Here is a 16,596-nt window from a genome sequence, read left to right on the forward strand (position 1 = left end):
GGAAGAGGCGGTGCCTCTCGGCCGCGGCGCCTCACGGGATCTCGCCGATGTTGGCACAGTCCCGGCTGCCGAGCTTTCTTCTCCTACTCCCCCGGCTGCGCTCACTCGCTCCCGGCCTCGCCATGAGCTCCGCCACCGGCACCGTCACCGTCCAGCAGCCCCTCAACTACCGCGCGGGCGCCCGCGTCCACCCCGCCGACGGCGGACAGCTGGAGGAGGTGTTCGAGCCGGCCACAGGTACCGGGGGAACGCCGCGCCCAGGGGCAGGGAGAGCCTGTGTGCCTGCAGGGCCTGGTGTCCTCGGCTTTCCCTCAGGTCACCTGGGTGCCACCTGTGCGGGTGTCCTGCACGCCCTGCTGCTCCTGAGCCACCCTGCTGTAGTGGCTGCGCTCTGCTTACAGCGTTTGCCCATCATCACTCTTTACTGTAGAAATCAGCTCTCAATCAGACACAAAATGCAGTGATGCCAGATTTTGGCAAAACCCCACGATTTAAATCTCTCTAAAATTATATAATTATAGTTATCGGTATGTAGTGTTCAGCAAAATCACTCCAAGTGTTTAACCATCCTGGGGAATGTGTAACGAGAGTCCTGAAGAGGGTGGTAGAAGTGTAACAAACTCACCTGGGAAACCCAGGAATTTTGTAACAACTGGAGCTAATTAGTTACCAGAACACGACTGTGGAGAATGGCCGCTCTTTTAATTCAGACCACCTGAATTGCAGCACTTCTTCTATGGCTGATTACAAATTAGTGGGTTTCAGTGGGAGCCATCGGTGAAATTCTGTGCCTGGTATAGGTGGCTTGACTGAAGTATGTGGGGTTTGGTGCAAGATAAACTGCGTTCTGGGCCCCTTTTCTGAGACTTCCATCTCATTTATTCCTTGTTTAAAACGTGCCCAGGTCGTGTGCTGTGCAAGCTGCCCTGCTCTGGAGAGAAGGAAGTTGATCTGGCTGTGCAGAGTGCAAAGGCTGCCTTTAAAATATGGAGTCAAATGTCAGGCATGGAGCGATGCCGGGTGATGCTGGAGGCTGCCAGAATTATTCGGGTATGTTGTGGGGGAGAGGGTTAGTTCTGTCTCTGAGCTTCCTTGTGGGTTATTGTTGCTCTTGGGGGCTTCAGCAGGACTTCCAGAGTTCCAGGAGTTGCTCAGGAGTTAAAACCCACCTTTGGCCAGAAGAGAAGCTGCCTCAGGTGGGGCTTTGCTCTTATCGCTGGAGTCAGCACCCATGCATGCAGCTTTGGTCTTATCACTGGATTCAAGGCCAGTGTGTGCTTTCTCAGCTTAATTCTGTTAGAAGACATAAAACTGAAGCCATCCAGTTGACATATTGCAGGGTTTGTGATTCTTCTAACAGCTCCAAAGATTAAATTTCACTGCACATAGTTTCAAAGCTGAAATTGCATAAGTGGCATTGCTGAACTTTTGGCTTGTCAGAGGCTGTTGTTACATGACTGGAATGTGTCCTGGCAATAAGAGAAAGTAGCAATACTGGTTTTTATCTATCAGATAATACACATGGGGGAGGATACACATAAGTGAGCTTTAACACAGACTCCTTATTGAGATGACAGGTGCTTGGGCATCAGAGTTAATCTCCATCAAGGCACAGATCTGTAAGAACCCAGACCTCCTTTCCCCAGTGTGAATCAGTCATGAGAAAACTTTTCTTTATGCCAAACTTCTGCTTTTGCCAGACTTCCAGAGCAGGGTAATATTTCTCCCTGGGAGCTGGTCTGTTAAAGGATGCTTCCCAGCTGAATTGCTTTGTCCCTCTTCCCTGGCCTCTGGTTCCATCCTCATCTTGATATTTGCTCTTCCCAGTTTAGTTCTGCGAATTCTAATCATTGTTTGCCAGCTGGCTTCTAAGTTCATGTTTGTTCATCTTTTAGATAAACAGGGATGTTAAACAAGACTGGACCAGCAGTGAACCCCAGAGGCTTTCCCTTTGACATTTCCCTGCACTCAGTCATCATGGGGAAATCGATAAACAGCAGTTGGAAATGTCTCCCTTTTGGAGATGACCGTTTCTCATGGCAGGATCTTGTTTGGGACTTGTGTGCTTGGGAAGTGGCTGTCTTCTTGTGGAGTTCTGCTCTGGGCTTCTCTAACGTTGTTTCTGTCCTGTGCCTCTCACAGGAGCAGAGAGAGGAAATTGCCACCATGGAGACCATCAACAATGGGAAATCCATCTTTGAAGCCAGAGTGGACATAGACATATCCTGGCAGTGCCTGGAGTATTACGCAGGGCTGGCAGGATCTCTGGCAGGTGAGGATGTTACTGGAGTTTGCTTTTTGCTCTCTGTCCCACATTTGCTGGTAACTCCAATGGCACAAAACCATCTTTGCTGCTGATTTCTCTAAGAGGTGGACCATTCCTTTTCCTGAAGACGTTGGAAGGATTTTGAGAGGTCTCCACCCAATGCTGCCATGATCTGTGGGCACTCACACCCTCTGTGAGCTTTCTGGGGTAAAACTGTGTCTCCGTTCCCAGGCAGAGCCAGATATGACCCCTGGTGGCTCTGATCAGACAGGAAGGGGCTTTGCTCTTTTCTACCTTCTGGCTGTTTCTTTGCAGGTGAACACGTCCAGCTTCCTGGGGGATCCTTTGGGTACACTCGGAGAGAACCGCTTGGGGTGTGTGTTGGGATTGGAGCCTGGAATTACCCTTTCCAGATTGCCTGCTGGAAGTCTGGCCCGGCCTTGGCTTGCGGTAATGGAGACTTTCTGCCTGCACAAGTGTCTCTTCAAAGCCAAGTGATCCTGTGGGGGAGAGTGGTTTGCAGGATGAAATCGACGATTACCTTGAAGTGTTGAAGGATAGGCAGAATGTTCAGGCTGCTACTCTGGCAGAAAGGGAAGGGAAATGAAAGGAGGAACATATCATATGTCAAGAGGTTAGGAGTGCATCAGGAAAAGCTTTGCTTTTTTGGTAGCTTGGTTTTTACCAGATGGGGAAGGTCTCTGGAAATCTCTGCAGGGCAAGACCAGCAGCTCCATCTCCCCCAGCCCTCTCCCCAGCAAGAAGGGCATCCTTTTGCTAGTTGCAGTGATCAGCTGAAAGTGTTTCCCCCTCTCCTGGGGGAAACATCTGGGATTTGTTGAGACAAACTCACTGTGTGGGGTGGGGATTATTTTTGTTTCTTCCCTGAAGCAGTTTGGGTGTTAACCTCACCTTGCCTGTGTCCTTAGGCAATGCAATGGTCTTCAAGCCTTCACCCTTCACCCCCATTTCTGTGGTGAGGTTGGCAGAGATCTTCACAGAGGCCGGAGTGCCCAAGGGGCTCTTCAACGTGGTGCAGGGTGGGGCAGCCACGGGCCAGTTCCTCTGCCAGCATCCAGATGTGGCCAAAATCTCTTTCACTGGCAGTGTGCCAACTGGCATGAAGGTAAAGGCACCTTAAAACAAAGGGTCTGTAGTTAATACCTCCTTGAGCTTTTCTGCATGAAGCTTGTAGAGGTGGGGTGCAAGTCAGCATTTTTGGGGCCGAGCATGGAGCTTGCAGTACGTACAGGGTCATGCTGGGGATCCAGTTAACCTGCCGGGCATGGGCTTGGGAGAGAAACCCCTTGGTCAGCTTCACTTGCTTAGCCCCTAGTTGCAGTGAAGTCCCTGAGCTGCTCAGGTGGATGTTGATATGAGGAGGACAGTACACAGAACAGCAGCACTGGGAAAATGTGTTTCTGGCTGCAATAGAGCACTAAAGCTGCATGCAACCTACTGTTTCTAAGCAAGAGAATAGTTCCTGTGAGTTTCTCACCCTTAATTTATTATTCCAAAATTAAAAAAAGACTTTTGGAAATAAATTCTGAGTTGAAGGAAGGGAAATGTTGTCCCTTGAATGCTCCCTACATGTGTGTACCTGTTGGGTGCAATGACAACAGATGCAGCTACAGCCGCCTGCAGCTTACACTGAGCACAAGACTTCCTGCAAATGCTACTCCAGGTTTTTTTGGTTTTATCCATGAAAAAAAAAAAACCCAAACCCTCTGACGCTGTCCTCAGTCTGAACTAAGCACATATAGGAAACCCAGCTTGCCCTTCATGCTGCTTCTCTTGTTGGTGAATGGTCCTGCAGGAACTCTCCTTTTGGGACTCTTGCCTCTCCCCACCAGCCTCCCCTTGGCCAGTGGGTCACTTATCTCTTCTGTCCTTGTTCCACTCAGATCATGGAGATGGCAGCTAAAGGGATCAAGCCAGTCACCCTGGAGCTGGGGGGCAAATCCCCCCTTATCATCTTTTCGGACTCTGATCTGGATAATGCTGTGAAGGGAGCTCTCATGGCTAACTTCCTTACTCAGGGTGAGGTGTGTGTCTGTGGGGCAGGAGTGCTCCTTCCCAGGGAGGCAGGGTGTTGTCAGGATTGGGCCTGACCTCATATAGTGAGGGATGCCCTGAAGCTCCCATCTTGCCACACCCTTCCCTGTGCAGTGTCAGAAGGGATGCCCTTGCAGGAGCCAGTGCAGGGTGTCCCAGCAGTGTTGCCTTAGCCAGTGCCCTGTCCTTCCCAGACATGGAGTCTCTCTGACACCCAGTACCCAGCTCAGCACAGCTGCTCCTGTGCCCTGAGCACCAGTCTGGCACTCATAGGTCAGGGGAAGCCATGCTGGTGTCCCTTGGAGGGGCAGCAGGTTACAGCCTGGTGTGCTGAGTCTGAGAACAGGGTTCTGTCCTTCCCAAGTTTGGGATATGCACATGTACTGCAGGTTTTGTGTAATCCTGTTGGCAAATTTGCTCAGCCGGGTCATTTCTGGGAATTCAGAAGTCAGTTCAAGGTCTCTGCTACTGGTGACCTGATGCGTTTTTGCCACCTGGTGGCATCAGAACCAGTGTCCAGCAAGGACTGTTCAGTGCAGTCACAGCCCCAGGGTAATCTTGTGTTCCTTGTCCCCAGGGACAAGTTAGCTGTTGTAGCAGCTGTGGAGGGGCTTTTCCAAGAGCCTCTGGAGCAGGACCCAAGCAGGGAAGGACTGTGGAGTGCTGCGTTTCCTATTCTCAGCTGCCTGTCCTGTGTCCTAGGTGTGCTGCAATGGCACCCGAGTGTTCGTGGAGAGGAAGATCCTGGATACCTTCACAAAGGAGGTGGTGAAATGCACCCGGAAAATCAAAATTGGAGACCCTCTTCTGGAAGACACACGGATGGGAGCCCTCATCAACCTGCCCCACCTGAATCGTGTGCAGGGCTTTATCAAGCAGGCAAAGGAGCAGGTGAGATTGTGATGCTGCCTTGTGACTGCCCTGAAATGTCTCTGTTGTTAGACAAACACACTGCCAGCTGCTTTTGTGCCCTGTGCCTTCCCAGTTAAGCTGGGTTTTTTGGTTGTTTTTGAATTACTCAATGGGTGTTTTGGACCACTAGATACATAAGTCTGTGGGATCTGATGGGATGCATCCCAGGGTCCAGAGAGAATTGGCTGATGTAGTTGCTCAGCCATTCTCCATGGTACTTGAAAAGTCCTGGCAGTCAGGTGAAGTCCCTAGTGACTGGAAAAGGAAAAACACTTCACCCATTTTCAAAAAGGGTGGACAGGAGGACCCTGAGAATTACAGACCTGTCAGCCTCACCTCTGTGACTGTGGGAAGATCATGGAACTGATCCTCCTAGAAGTTGTGTTAAGGCACATGGAGGACAGGGAGGTGATTTGAGCCAAGTACAAGGTGCTGCACCTGGGTCAGAGCAACCCCTGGTATCAATCCAGGCTGGGGGATGAGCGGATGAAGCAGCCTTGCCAGGAAGGGCTTGGGAGTGCTGGTGGATGAGAGGCTGGACATGCCCCATCCGTTTGTGCTGGCACCCAGAAACCACCCATGTCCTGGGCTGCATCCAAAGCAGTGTGGGCAGCAGGTGAAGGGGAATTCTTTGTGCCCCTCTGACATGCTCTGGTGAGACCCCACTTCAAGTACTGCAACCAGCTCTGGAATCCCCTCAGCACAGGAAAAATGCACCTCACTGTGAGGAAAGGCTGAGACTTGGGGTAGTTCAGCCTGAAAAGGAGAAGGCTCTGGGGACACCTGATGGCAGCATTTCAGTAAAAGGGGCTTATGAGAAAGATAGGGACAAACTTCTTAGCACGGTCTGTTGGCAACCAGCAAGACATATTCGTGCATAGAACTGCTATTAAAAAGAATAACCCTGAAAAATGGATCCCAAGCTTGGGAGATGGAGAGGTGGTGGAATTTAATATTGTACTAGGGAGAAAAGGGTTACAAGCATCGCAGGTCACTGGGCCTGATGGTGTTCCTGTAAAAGGCAGTATATATGCAAAAAATCGTAGTCATGTTAGACAATATCTCCATTGTAAGTCCCCCCTACAGTCTCCCTTTCCTAATCCCACCTTTCCCTTTTACCCTATGTCCTATTACCCCCAGTGTATTCCCAATCTGTTTTTTCATCCATGGTTTCCCTCACAAAACCATGCTTTTGCCAATTGTTTCCCCAAAAATCCTTTTCCAATGCCGAGTGGGGGATGAAAAGAGCGAGGGAAGAAGTTAAACCCTCTCCTGCCTCAGTTTCCCCACAAAGCATGCTCAGAGAGTTCTGTCTCCCTTCTGTCAGCCCTAAGATGTTCCACAGAATCTGTTTAGACATTTAAAGGCTCAGGAGGGTGGCTTGTTTTGTTTTGAAACTGTTCTTGTTATGTTTATCCAGTTGTTTTCATTCTCCTTTTATTAAAATAAAACGGGTGAAATGTCAGGGTCTCCTCCCCCGCCGTGTAGCCCTGGGAGAGGGGCCCTGAGGGGACAGACACGGGGTTTCCCTGCCCCTGCTCAGCCTCGTTCCCATTGGTTGGTTTGTGTTCCCCTGCGTGGGCAAAGGAGCCTCGGGTCCAGTGACTGGAACAGTTCCTCGGCAGATCCCGGCCATGCGGCTGGAGAAATAAACATCTCTCTGAAACAGCTATCAAGAATCTGTCTGTCCATATATATATCCTTTCCACGGGACTCCTGGTTTGGTATATGTATGTTGGCAGGATCCCCACTGCAACAGGGGCTTATGAGAAAGGGACAAACTTCTTAGCACGGTCTGTTGGGATAGGCTAAGGGCCAGCCAGAGCTGTGGCAGCTAAGCAGGATGCTCCTGGATGTGCCTGCATCCCTTCCTCTCCTGGCTCTTTTCCAGGGGGCAGAGGTGCTGTGTGGTGGGGACCCATATGTGCCAGATGACCCGAAGCTGAAGAATGGCTACTACATGCGCCCCTGTGTGTTAGGTATGATCCATCTCACTCATGGTACCATGGCTGTTGTGGAATTTCTCCTGAGAATGCTGAGTTCAGTGTAACCTGGCTCTGTGATGTCCCCAGTGTGGACTGGCACTTGGATGGGGGCACTAGAGAGAGCTGAGGCTTCCAAGAACTGCATCCAGGGAAATCTGCTGTTGGGGGGCCTGACAGGAATGATGCAGTCGGTGCTTTTGAGATGCAGGGTGTGCCTGGCTGCTCTGCAGGGAGGCCGTGCAGTGCTGGGTGCTGTCTCCAAGGCTGTGTGGGCTGCTGAATGCACAGGCTGTGCTGCTGCTCTTCCTCCTGAAGCACTTGTGCTCTGCCATGCTTCCAGGGAACTGCAAGGATGACATGACGTGTGTGAAGGAAGAGATCTTTGGGCCTGTCATGGCCATCCTGCCATTTGACACGGAGGAAGAGGTTGTGGAGAGAGCCAATGCCACCAAATTTGGCCTGGCAGGTGGTGTCTTCACCAGGTATGACTGGGCAGTGTTGTGAAATCATTTTAGGGAGGGCAAATACTGTGGTGATTTGCTGCTCCTCTTGCAGTGCCTTAGCATGCGCATGGGTATCCTCTTCCAGAAAAGCTGAAGCAGGTGATTTCCAAAAGGGAAAATTGTAAATGACTGCACATCTCCCAGTTTTTCCTGAAGTGTTGGGTGGGCCCAGCTGTCCTTTGGGGTCCTCCCAGCCTGGCTTGGCCTGCTGCCTGCATCTCCAGGATGCACCAGGAGCCTGCTGTGCTGCTGTTGGCTACTTGCCCCACTCTGCATTGCTGGTGTCCTTGTCCTGCCCTCCCAAACTGAATGCAGTTGGAGTGTCCTTGGGAGCTGGAGCCACCTCCTTCAAGCAGGCAAAGAGAGAGTAGGGCAGGTTGGACTTCAAAAACCAGTGTGGCCTGCTGGCCTTTCTCCAGTGGATATTACCAGGCAGGGAAGGAGGGGATCCAGCTGAATTGCCGTTTTCCTGCAGGGATATCCAGAAGGCTCACAGGATAGTGGCTGCTCTTAAGGCCGGGATGTGCTTCATCAACAACTACAACGTCAGCCCTGTGGAGCTGCCTTTTGGAGGATACAAGTTCTCAGGTGAGCTCTGTGTGACCTCCCCCGGTACATGCCAGCTACAGGAGCTGAGTGGCCCCTGGCACTGCCTGGAGCTGTGTCCTCACTCCAGCTCTTCCCTGCAGGATTTGGCAGGGAGAACGGCCGGGCAGCCATCGAGTACTACTCGCAGTTGAAGACGGTGTGCGTGGAGATGGGTGATGTGGAGTCTGCATTTTAGTGGCTCTGGGGCCTGCGCAGGGGAGCATCAGGCAGCTCTTCCCTGCCAGCCAGAGATGTGGATCATGTACACAGCAATAAAGTACCCTACAGTCGTCAGTGCCCAGGGGGAAGCAGAGCTGGAGCAACATTTAGCCACCCTGCTCCTGCAAGGGGGAGATGTACATACAGGGCTCAGCTCTCACCAGTCTGGTGGACAATGGGAAGCTCAGAGCAGGAGGCACCAATCTGGCTTTTGGCAGCAGCTCCTGCAGCCACAGAGGTTTTACCAGAGGCTTGTTAGTGGCCCAGGCCAGGGCCAGGCTTCCCACGCTGTGTGCCTTGATTCCCATTGCCTTCCACCTTCCATCAACTTCAGTTCTGGCTTCTTAGCAGGTAGGACCCCACTCAATACACATATAAGCTCTTGGACACATTGACATCCTGTAGCTATAGACCCTCTCTATTCTATGACTACATAAAAGCCTTAACTGTAGCATTGTTTATTCCCTCTAGACCCTTGGTTACTGCAAATTTTGGTTTTTTCTATCTGTACCTTACTTACAAGTGGGACAAAACATTGTGGGGAGAGTTGGCTGATGCTGCCTGGGCCAGGCATGGCCCTGAGAATCACCTCCATACAAGAGTGGTGGCAAGCTCCAGCACAGAATAGTGAAAGCTATCTCACTTTTTTCCTGTAAGTTTACTGTTCTTTATAAACATGATGAAGCAACAACTTTAAATGTTTGTCTATGTCTCTTTCTAGCAATTAAATAAATACTAACTCTGGAACATCTTCTCAGAGTGACATGAATTGATGGGTCCAGAAATGGGGCTGCTGCTGTATGGGTTAAATGAGATGCAAGGTGGCTTTTTGATCACCAAAATCATAAAAGCTAGAAAGAACACCCCTGCCTGACAGACAGATTTCTGTAGTCCTACAAAACCAGAGTAGTTCTAGCGTTCTGCAGAGCTTCTTAAGAAAACCCTCTGTAACTTTAGAATGAAAATACAGAATTGACAACTTCCTTTTATTGAGTAAGAAAAGGGAAAAAACACAGGAAGCCAAGTGTTCTAAAAGAAAACAAGAAAATTCCCTTTAGCTTCTCAGCACTCCCGGTGGCAGACCCAGCCTAGGTGCTGGCAGGCCGAATACACACCCGTGCCCACCAGCCCAAGGAGTGCCACGGAGCCAAGGGCCCCTCTCCTTCGGTTTTTGGGATCTGGAAAAAAAGGCAGGATTTGTCAGTTCACTGAAAGCCCACCCTGGAAACTGAAGAGGGAGCAGGAACTAAAGGTAAATCCCCAGGGGCAAACCAGCAGGCACCAGCTCAGGCCTCTTAGGTTAGGCATCCCTATTGGATGAGAGCTCTTCCCAACAGCAGGAAGAGCATGCTGCAGTGTTGGGCAGCCTGTAGACCTGCACCCTTTCCTCCACGCCTGACTGGGAGCAAAGAGTCTTGAGGTCACTGTAGAAGATCTGAGCTTCCAAGCACCCTCTGTGTGCGGCAGGGTACAGACCTACCTCCTGTATAGTAGCCATAGGCATAAAGGAGTCTCCCAACGATCCAGGCGACACCAAGCCCTGTGGCAACCCGCTGCAGAGAAAGGAGAAGCATTAAAGGCTTTGGGGGCTTGAGCAAAGTTGTGCAGGCAACCAGGTGCTGAATCTCATTTCATCCTTGACCAGTTAGTGAGCTAGAGCAAGGGCCAGGATTGTGGAGGCAGCTGCTGCTCCAAGCCCTGCTCCACTGCCTCCACCAGGCGTTCCAAACTTCCACCTTGACTCTTAATTAAGAGCTTGCTCCAATGTGGCTCCCATTTGCCAGATGTGCCTATGCTGCTTCCTTCCCTCTTGGAAAAGGAGTCTGTCTTCAGGAAGGACCTAATTTGTCTTTTGATGGCAAAGATAAAGCTACTGGATTTGGCCTCTCCCATGTGCCTGCCTCCTCCCAAGTTGTCTGCATCTTTCAGTTAAAAATAATCTAGGCTTTTGTTGACCTCCTTTGGCAGGGCTTGGAAAAACTGGGCTGGAGGGATCCTTCCCACTCAGTAACTGGAGGCTGCAAATGCTTTGTCTAACAAGGCACCTTTAGGGGAAGGAAAGGGCTCTAATAGCTGAAACAGCAGTAATGAGTTCATTACTTGTGGTTCTCCTGCAGAGGACATTCTACAGCTAAATTTCCAGAAGGGGCACTGCTGTTAAGCGTGACATGGCTACTGAAGGGGCTGTCTTGGCCTCCTGCCCCCCACCCTTTCCAGGTCAGGGAGCCAGAGCAGAGATCTGCATCACTTACCGGGTGATAGAGTCCACCAGTGCCTAAAAAGAACAGGAAGGCAGGGTAGACTTCCAATCTGAAAATAAAAGTGAAGAGGTTGTGTTTGTGCTCACGTTGCTTACAAAGAGGAAAATCCAGAAGGGCAGAGGCTGCAAACAACCCGTGCCAAGGGCATTTTGGGCTCTTTACAAGTCTCTGTGCTCAATGCTGTGGCTGAGGAAAGAAGGGATCTGAGCACACACAGAGTTTTAGGACCTTCCTCCCAGCCTGTGCCTCTCTCCCAGGTCACCCACCCACTCTTTCCATTTTGTTCCCTAAGCCACTCTAAACATTCCCCAGAAGTTGTGCCTCCCAGCACCCTCTGATGTGCTTTGCAGCCTGTCCACAGGAGCTGGGTGGACTTTGGCCTCTCCCCAGGGAGACATGGGCAGCACACCAGATCAGCACCTTCTGGAAACAACATTCCTCATGTCTTAAGATCTACCCATGGAAGCAAGTTGCTGAGAACTGGGATGGCTTCACACCACCATCCCATAGTTTAAGACAGCGGAAAGAGCCAGCATGGCCTTACTGCTAAGCATCAAAGCAATGGCAGCAGCACCTCTGGGGCTGTGGGCCCTGCTCCTCAGCCCTGTGTGTTCCAAGGCCCCTGTTCAAAGATGTCACTCACGTGTTCTGGTGTGCGCGCTGGATGCAGTTGAATATCTGCCCGTGTTCAGGGTCTGTGCTGTACATGGTTGGATACTGCCAAAAAATAAACCAGCAGCAAAGCATCAGCAAGTGTGACCTGCAGCTCCTTTTCCCAGGAGTGCGGGGCTGTCCGAGTGCTTGCAAGACCAACCTGCAGTGACAGGTTAGAGCCTGTCCCTGCCCTGGGGCCCACAAAAGCCGTGTTCAAGGTCACCGCCTTCCTGGAGCTGCTGCCTGGCTGCAGAGACCTCCCCAGGCCTCAAATCCAGCACCACATGCACTGGGTACATTTGCTCCAGTCTTGACTTGATGCAGCAGGAATGGGATCACCCCAACAGGCAGCTGGAACTGTCCTTGTGCCCACCCCTTCTTGTCACTTCTGTCAGTGAAGTGGTGAAAGAGCAGTGGCTGAAGCCAAGTGGCACAGCAGCCTCTGCATGCCACGGCCCTGACTCACAACTGTCCCCACCCAGCCCAGAGCTCTGCCTGGCTTAAAGGCTCCCCAATGCATGCTGAGGGAAGGTCACTTGAAAGACTTCTTGTGACTCACACGTGCTCCCCCTGAGTTTGAGAAACACTCCTGTCACTTTTGTGCCACTATGATCCCTTCCCGCCAGTGCTGCATCAAGTCTTACTTGCAAGGCAAAAGGGTCAAGCAGTTTCTTGCCCATCAGTGCTGCCAAGCTCAAAGCCACATGCTTTCAGCTTGGTGCCAAGCACCTGATGTCCCAAATTCTGAGCTCTGTTATGCTTTCTGGAGAGCCATGGCAGCTCCATCCCTTCTGCATCTGTGTGGTGGGACAGGAAACGTCAGCAGGTCACCCCAAACTGAGCAAGGTGTCACCTAGATTGTCAGCAGACTGGCTCCAACCTTGCCATCTCCTCAGCCTGAGCACTCACCTCCACGCTGTATTTCTTGCGGGCCTTGCCCACCTTAATGGCAAGGTGCATGACCAGGATGAAGCTGGCGGCCCCGGTCAGCATGACATAGCCATACTCCTTGGAGAGAACAGCCATCGTGGTGCTGCCAGAGAAAGGGAGCCTGTGAATATTTTGGGGAAGTGGCAACACACAATATGTGTGCACGGAAGAGTTGCTGAGCTTGGACCCTAAGAGCTCCCAGAACAGGGACTGGCTGAAGGAAGAGAGAAATGGTGGCTGAGGGAATTTGTGCCTCCTGGAGCCTCCACAAACCAGGAGTTCTCTGCATAGTTCCTGTCAAGCAAGCCTTAAAATCACCTAAGCATTGGTGGGAAGTGGTGTCTGGAGAACCCTAGTCCAGCCTGGGCAGAAACTCATGGGCCTTTCCAGCCCCAGAGCTAGGGACCATCAAATGAAATCAGTTTATTTCCAGCCTGTTCCCTAAGAGGGATGTTTCTTCATGCAGTGGGAACCAGACCTGTGGAACTCCTTGCCAAGGGACATTGTGAATGCAGGCAGTTCTCATAAATTCAACAGGAAATTGGGCAAGTTCTGGGAATAAGAGGTAAGTTGGGAATTATAATAGAGCCTGGCTCAGAAATCCCCTGAGCTGGGAGGAGCTGGGCTACATGAATGATTAATTTGTACTGCTAAGGTCATCCTTATATAAAATACTAATAAAACCCACCACCACAGCAATGATAACTGAACCTGTTGGGTAAAGAGCCACTGGCCAGATGACCGATGCTCAGCCCTGCAGCTCCCAGGAACCCTCTCAGAGTCACAAACTGGTGAACAGCTCCAACAACACACAGCTACTGGCATTTACAAACATCTGCACCAGTGGCCAGGGGACGCCAGGGCCTGTGTGGCTTTTATTTAATGGTTCTGTGCTCCCTCATGCAGGCCTGAGACAGAAGCATGGGGCAGAAGGTGCATCCTGCAGCCTCTGCCATGCTGCCCCACATTCCACGTTCTCCCTCTTTCCTGCTCCCCATCTGCCAGACCTGCCCCCATCAGCCAGCCCTGCTCTACACGAGCTCTCCGGCTCCCTCCAGGCTGCCAGAAAGCAAAGGGCCCTTCCCCACAACCATCTTGCACAACCCCGAACCTCAGACACCTGCCCGGGTGACCCTAGAAGGTGCTGCATGACAGAGCACAGCAGAGGACAGCAGAGACCTCCCTCCAGCACCAAGATAATTCTCCCAATCGAACCCCAGCTGGTGCCTGTCTCCAGATGGTGCCTCCACGATGTAGTGAGGTTTTGGTGTCTCCTGCACTGTCCCTCCAGCACAATCTGTCAGTGTGGGGAAAAACAGGCCACCTCATGGACCTGATGTAAAGTCTTCCTATTGCAGCAGTGCCAGCACCCCTCACAAGGGATCTTTGGGGACTAGAAGGTTTTAGCTCTCATTTGCAATGGGATTATCATCAATGGAGTGAGGTGAGGACAACAGCTGGCTTTGTCCACCAGGAAGTGTGGCAAACAACTATCAGTAAGAATACTAAAACCCTGAAGTAATGAAGAAAAGTCAGCTGCATGCACCTGTAATTGAGGTTAGCACCTGACAGGTGACACACTGAAAACAGAACATGTAGAGCATGTTGGTGGTCACACTTCCCCCTTCAAATTACAAGGTTGTTGGATAACCAGGCATTTTATCTTCTAGCACTGATCTGGGGGTTTATTTTGGGAGCAAAGAGCACTGCAAAGCATTAAACTGGGTTTGTCATAAAACTGCTACTCTTACACTACATATAAAAGTGTACCTCAAGCCTTTGCTCTCGTAATTTGGAGCGATATAAAGCACTCCAAAGCCACCAGGACTCTCGCGGTCGTTTCCGGATTGTGGTGCCTGGAGCGTTTCAGTAACCTTTGCCCGCAGCTGCAAGGGTTTTGCTGACAGGCACCGTCACGGTGCAGAAAACTCAGTTTCTACCTTTCACACTGCGATGTTTCCGGCAGGAGCCCCAGACACGAGATTTTGGAGCATGACGCAGCACAGAGAGGCAGCAGAAAAAGGGTCCTTCCCAACTCTGCCACAGTACTGCAGGTACTATGAGTCAGCAAAGCGCATTAAGGCTCCTAACAGTCCCACGCGTGGATTCGGACTGGATTACCCGATGTAAACTCAGCCTTTCGAGCCAGCAGAGCCCTTTGTCGCCCCGTATCCCCGTTCGCTCCCAGGGCTGAGCCCTCCCCAGCCAGGCGGGGCCAGGCTCCGCCGGAGCTGCCCGTGCGGGGGACAGGCTGAGCCCCGCGCCCTGCTCGTCCCGCAGCCCCCTTCCCCCGGAGCACCCCCGACTTGGAGATGTCCACAGCGCTTCCTCCATTTTTCCATCGGGACAACCTGAGTAACCATGCCCTGGCAGCATCCCCCTGCCCCCGGCCCCGCTCCCGAAGGGACGAGCTGGGGTGCCCGGCCCGCACTCACCCTCAGCACAGCGCGGAGCAGCCCAGGAGCTGTGGGACGGAGCCGGGCAGGGGGACGGAGCCGGGGGCGGCCGCGGGGCCGTCCCGCCCGCAGGCGGGGCCGAGGCACGGCCAGGCGCGATCAGTCTCACTGCTGCGAGAGAAGAGTGGGATAGGGATTCATGTGGATCTGCGAAGGGATTTGGCACGCCGGTGTGCCCCAGCAGCTCTGCCTGTGTCCCCAGCATACAGACATCCTCACCGTTTTTCCCATGCCCTTTTTGCCATACCAATTATAGCTAAGAGCTCTTAGCTTTGATTCGCAATCTACAGTTTAATGCCTCTAAGTTTGGTAATTCACACCGTGCTTGCTGAAATCTCCTGGTTTCCCCTGTTATCTCACCAGACCCTGCAGTGTCGGCTGAAGCAGCCAGTGTTGCACACGTGGAGTTGCTGTGCTGGGTCATGTAAGCAGATACTTCCCTTGGCAATTCCCAGCGCTAGTGGAAAGAAGGATCTTATGTTTCCCTGTAGATGCATCTTACATTTCCCTTGTAGATGCAACCCTGACGCTTTGGCATGGACACACAAGCCGTTTCCAAGAATATTTGGAGAGTGTGTAAGCAATATTTTTACTTTATAAAACATTCCAGTTTTAGGGTGATGTGACACAAAACCAGAGCTGGACTTTCCAGTGCAGTGAATGTTCATAAAACAGTGAAGGCACAGGTGGTCTGGCTGCAGGAGCACAGAGGGTTATTTTGCTGTCAGTGTAATGGGAAAGAAAGGAAGAACCAGTGGGATCCTGGGCTCCTAGAAATCCTGGTTTTAATCTCTTTGCCTTTCCACAGTAGAAAGTTCTTGGATTCCCTGGGGCTCCAGCTGTGTAGGCTGATCACAGTAAGCCCTGCTGGGTTTTTTGGCCAGGAAGTGCCTGGTGATGTCCTTGGCTACAGCACAGTGCCAGGGCCTTTCCCATATTATAGTACCTTTTCAAGCCAGTCCTTATGTCCCTACTTTTCTGTGGTCTCAAGGTAGGGTGGAAGTGGAAGGGCCTGGCACTATGCACACCTCTCACACCTCCACAAAATTAATATTTTGCAATTGTCCTGAGTCCCAGTGACAGAAGACTGGGTAGCAAGTGAAACTGTAGCACAGATTACTTCCTTCTCTTGCAGTTTTATTTCACTTCAAAAAAAACCCAACAAAAAAAACCCCCAACAACAACAAAACAAAAAACCTAGGGTGGGACAACATGTCAGAAATCAGGCAGGAAAGGCCTGCCTTTGGTTCCCATGATGGGACTTCAGAAGGGCTGATCCTAAGTGGCTGTGTCTTCTTCCTCCGCCTCCTCCTCCGCCGCCTCCGCCTCCTCCTCCGCTGCCTCCGCCGCCTCCTCCGCCTCCTCCTCCTTCTCCTTTGAGGCGTGGACCTTGTAGGTGACACCACAGACGCCAGCCAGCCAGGCTGCCATGGTGCCAGCACAGAATATGCAGAAGCCAACAAGGCACAGAAAGACATAATCTTGCTTATACGGCTGGGTCAGGCAGCTGAAGTGGAGCTGTGCCTCCACTGCTGGCATCCTTAGGGCACGCAGGTCTGCTGGGGTGTAGCAGGTGAAATTGTCAGCATCTGCAGAGAGACAAGCAGAAGCAGGACTCTCTAGCTAGCCTGTATCATAATTTCATGAACAGGAGCCCTGGTAGAAAAATTATGTTAGTGCTTGCTAAAAGCCTGAAGAATATCTGCAGACTTCAGCAGACGCTGACAATTTCACCTGCTACACCCCAGCAGACCTGCGTGCCCTAAG

At 51.7% G+C, this 16,596-nt stretch overlaps 3 protein-coding genes across 4 annotated transcripts in view; 1 reads left to right on the forward strand and 2 right to left on the reverse strand.

The window, feature by feature from the left end:
• Window positions 1–3: 3 nt before the first annotated feature.
• ALDH9A1 (aldehyde dehydrogenase 9 family member A1) lies at window positions 4–9,279 on the forward strand. Of its 2 annotated transcripts, XM_042029713.1 has the most exons (11): window positions 5–237; window positions 905–1,050; window positions 2,143–2,272; window positions 2,582–2,716; window positions 3,196–3,392; window positions 4,171–4,311; window positions 5,024–5,212; window positions 7,125–7,212; window positions 7,559–7,700; window positions 8,197–8,309; window positions 8,411–9,279. In XM_042029713.1, exons 1-11 carry the CDS (start codon window positions 48–50, stop codon window positions 8,503–8,505), a joined length of 1,566 nt encoding a protein of 521 aa, XP_041885647.1. In that variant the 5' UTR covers window positions 5–47; the 3' UTR covers window positions 8,506–9,279. The 2 variants fall into 2 exon arrangements, with proteins under 2 accessions (XP_041885648.1, XP_041885647.1); XM_042029714.1 differs by lacking the exon at window positions 4,171–4,311 and having other exon boundaries at window positions 4–237.
• A 214-nt stretch (window positions 9,280–9,493) lies between these two features.
• Window positions 9,494–14,934, reverse strand: MGST3 (microsomal glutathione S-transferase 3). The gene is made up of 6 exons (XM_042029716.1): window positions 14,809–14,934; window positions 12,353–12,476; window positions 11,433–11,506; window positions 10,781–10,838; window positions 10,009–10,081; window positions 9,494–9,706 (listed from the first exon to the last, which is right to left on the reverse strand). Exons 2-6 carry the CDS (start codon window positions 12,467–12,469, stop codon window positions 9,591–9,593), a joined length of 438 nt encoding a protein of 145 aa, XP_041885650.1. The 5' UTR covers window positions 12,470–12,476; window positions 14,809–14,934; the 3' UTR covers window positions 9,494–9,590.
• Window positions 14,935–16,107: 1,173 nt separating this feature from the next.
• The window catches only part of LRRC52 (leucine rich repeat containing 52), a 3,538-nt gene continuing 3,049 nt past the window's right edge, over window positions 16,108–16,596 (reverse strand). Inside the window, exon 2 of the mRNA XM_042031035.1 lies at window positions 16,108–16,418. Within this exon, the coding sequence (XP_041886969.1) occupies window positions 16,108–16,418 (311 nt within the window). The remainder of the gene's footprint in view (window positions 16,419–16,596) is intronic.

This window comes from Corvus kubaryi, unplaced genomic scaffold, assembly GCF_017639235.1.
Source record: "Corvus kubaryi isolate FWS band 111438036 unplaced genomic scaffold, C.kubaryi_AGA036_p1.0 37334, whole genome shotgun sequence".
Taxonomy (NCBI): Eukaryota; Metazoa; Chordata; class Aves; order Passeriformes; family Corvidae; genus Corvus; species Corvus kubaryi.